Raw genomic sequence first — 2897 nt, forward strand, 5'->3', positions numbered from 1 at the left:
GCAGTGATGTGTTCAGGGACCAGTTTACTGATGGGAACCAGTGAGCTGTGTCCTGGAAATAAATGCTCTCGTTATCTGGAGACTTTTGGTACCAGATTATTTTATCAGCTGATCTTTATGTGTGTGTGTGTGTGTGTGTGTGTGTGTGTGTGTGTGTGACAGGTGGTGCGTTCACAGACCTCGGTGTTAAAGAGAGACCTGAGTTTGACCACTGAGGCCGGAGCTCTGAAGGAAAACATCAAGAAGAACAGATACAAAGACATCCTGCCATGTAGGAACCTCCTCTATGTCCTTCCCTCCCTCTCTCCTTCCTTCTCTCCTTCCTTCCTTCCTTCCTTCCCTCCTTCCCTCTCTCCTTCCCTCCTTCCTTCCTCTCTCCCTCCTTCCCTCCTTCCTTGTCTGATTATAAACTGTTTCCATGATAGAAAGTTAAAGGATGAGTCAGCTGCATTATAACAGTCATCATTTCATCATATGTGAACATATTAAACTGACTATAATGATTCAGTGGCCTTATTGTCACCATGGAAACATAAATAACATAAAAGGTCTAATTTATTGTTTTAGATAAAACGTTGAATTACTAATATAAGTCTAATCAATGTGTGTTATTCTACCAGTTATTAGGTCATTATTGATTTGTTGAACATTAAAAACAAAACTGAGATACTGAATCAAAACAGCTGTAAATGAGAAAAATGTTTCTGTATTTGTGTGAAAAAAAATGTTGCTCTAAAACTGATTTGAAAAAATGTGTGTGTGTGTGTGTGTGTGTGTGTAGATGACCAGTCTCGGGTTGTGTTGTCTCTGCTGACCTCAGACTGTGACTCTGATTACATCAATGCCAGCTTCATCAAGGTGAGTCGTCCTTCATCCTCCATAAAATCATTTCTAAACAATAATAAGAGAATATTAATGTTTATACGTCAAACACTATTAAAAACCTGCAGTGGATGTATTGTTTTTGTTGTTGTTTTCTTTCTTCTTTCTGTTTATTTGTTATCTGATTTTATTTATTTATTTATTTATTTTTCTCTCTTATATTTACACCCTGTCTTTGTTCCGTCTGGAAACAAACAATCTGGTTAAATTAAATTAAATAAGTACAAAAAATAAATAGATAAATTAAATGACATTAAAAAATACAATGAATAAATAAATAAAATAATCACAGAGGCTGGTAATACAAAACAGTTGAGGGTTACTTTATGAGACAATATTATAGAACTATTGTTATTAATGAAACTACAATTAATACAGCTCAAACTATTAGTCCATTAATCAATTAGATGATTGAAGAATTATAATTAATTTGTTCATTAAGAGGAGAAAATCCTGATTAATTCTGTTGCTTGTTGTTCTGTGTGCGTCTCTCTTGTTGTTGTAATGTTGGTGTTTGTCCTGCAGGGGGCGTCGGCAGACAACAGGTACATCGCCTCTCAGGGTCCTCTGAGCTCCACGCTGATCGACTTCTGGAGGATGATCTGGGAGCACGACGTCAAGGTCCAACACGAAACCTGAACCGTTTACTGCCCAGCAATTAGTCTGAGCCACACCATCAGTCACTGATCAATAACTTTTATTATTAACATTTAAATGAGTTCCTCACATCGACCAGGAGGCTCTGACTAATGTCTGTGTGTGTTTCAGGTGATAGTCATGGCCTGCAGAGAAATAGAGATGGGAAAGGTAAAATCAATTCAACTATTAATCATCTGTTTGTGAAGTTCTCATGTTCTGATTATAACAAATTATTTATTAGTTTTTAACTGACAAACGTGATTTTAGTAATTTTGACATAGAAAGTCTATTTTTATTTAATATCTCATCACTTTAACTCACCATAAAGATTTATTAACATTTATTTTAGTCGTTCTTTGACGTTATGTCTTTATCGAGCTTCCGTACTGATTCCAGTGTCATTAAACATTTTTCTCTTACTGCAGATAAATTAACTGTTAAAATGTGTTTGTCACCTTTTGTCCTCTGTAGAAAAAGTGTGAGTGTTACTGGAGTTCAGTTCATCAGTCTGCGTCTTTCGGACCGTTCACCGTCTGCAACGTAAGAAACACACTGATATAACTCATTATTATTCATTATTATTCTCAAGTAATTTCACTGAAACGTTGAAAGACGACTTTGGTGTTCAGATCGAAGACACAAATGTGTTTTTTTATGTAAACTTTGAATCTGAAAATTATCTAAAGCTGACAAATAATGTAATTGAGTGAAAGTCTATCAGGTGATCTTCCTTTTTATCACTGACTGATAAAATGTGTTGTTCCTGTGTGTTTCCAGCAGGGGGAGACTCGTCCTAATGAAGACCTGGTGGTCAGAAATCTGACTGTCTCATACCAGCAGGTAGAGCTTCACTTTATATTATATTATATTATATTATATTATATCATATTATATTATATTATATCAGATCAGATAAGCATAAGGAAGAAGTGACTTTATATTGTGATCGTACAGCAGATTATCTGTGACCTCATCACATTATGTCCTTTTATCTTCTACATTCACTCAGTGTAAAACTGTTGCAATGATTTAAAGGTTACAAACACACTTCACTTCACTCTTTGTCGTACTACAGCAACAGACCCAAACAATGTCTGCTACAGCCCACCAGACTCCATTAATAAAAACACTCATTTTAGCAGATAATCATAAAAAAAACGGACAGAAATAAAATAAAAAATAACGTCTTTGTTAGTTTTCCCAACAATCAGCATCTGGTTTGGTTGAAATAAAAACTTCATTCACAGAATTAGATGTGACAATATTCATAAAAAGAGCTAAACTAACATTACGTCCACTAACAGCAGTTGTTGTTTGTTCCACTAACAGTAGTTGTTGTTTGTTCCACTAACAGTAGTTGTTGTTTGTTCCACTAA

At 35.1% G+C, this 2897-nt stretch overlaps 1 protein-coding gene across 1 annotated transcript in view; it reads left to right on the forward strand.

The window, feature by feature from the left end:
* ptpn18 (protein tyrosine phosphatase non-receptor type 18) overlaps positions 1 to 2897 on the forward strand; it is a 7978-nt gene that overhangs the window by 3357 nt on the left and 1724 nt on the right. The window contains exons 2-8 of the mRNA XM_035656287.1: positions 163 to 271; positions 782 to 858; positions 1408 to 1503; positions 1651 to 1689; positions 1993 to 2061; positions 2299 to 2361; positions 2476 to 2531. Of these exons, the coding sequence (XP_035512180.1) occupies positions 163 to 271; positions 782 to 858; positions 1408 to 1503; positions 1651 to 1689; positions 1993 to 2061; positions 2299 to 2361; positions 2476 to 2531 (509 nt within the window). The remainder of the gene's footprint in view (positions 1 to 162; positions 272 to 781; positions 859 to 1407; positions 1504 to 1650; positions 1690 to 1992; positions 2062 to 2298; positions 2362 to 2475; positions 2532 to 2897) is intronic.

Source organism: Morone saxatilis, unplaced genomic scaffold (assembly GCF_004916995.1).
Source record: "Morone saxatilis isolate NCDOM2014 unplaced genomic scaffold, NCSU_SB_2.0 Contig15, whole genome shotgun sequence".
NCBI classification, from domain to species: Eukaryota; Metazoa; Chordata; class Actinopteri; family Moronidae; genus Morone; species Morone saxatilis.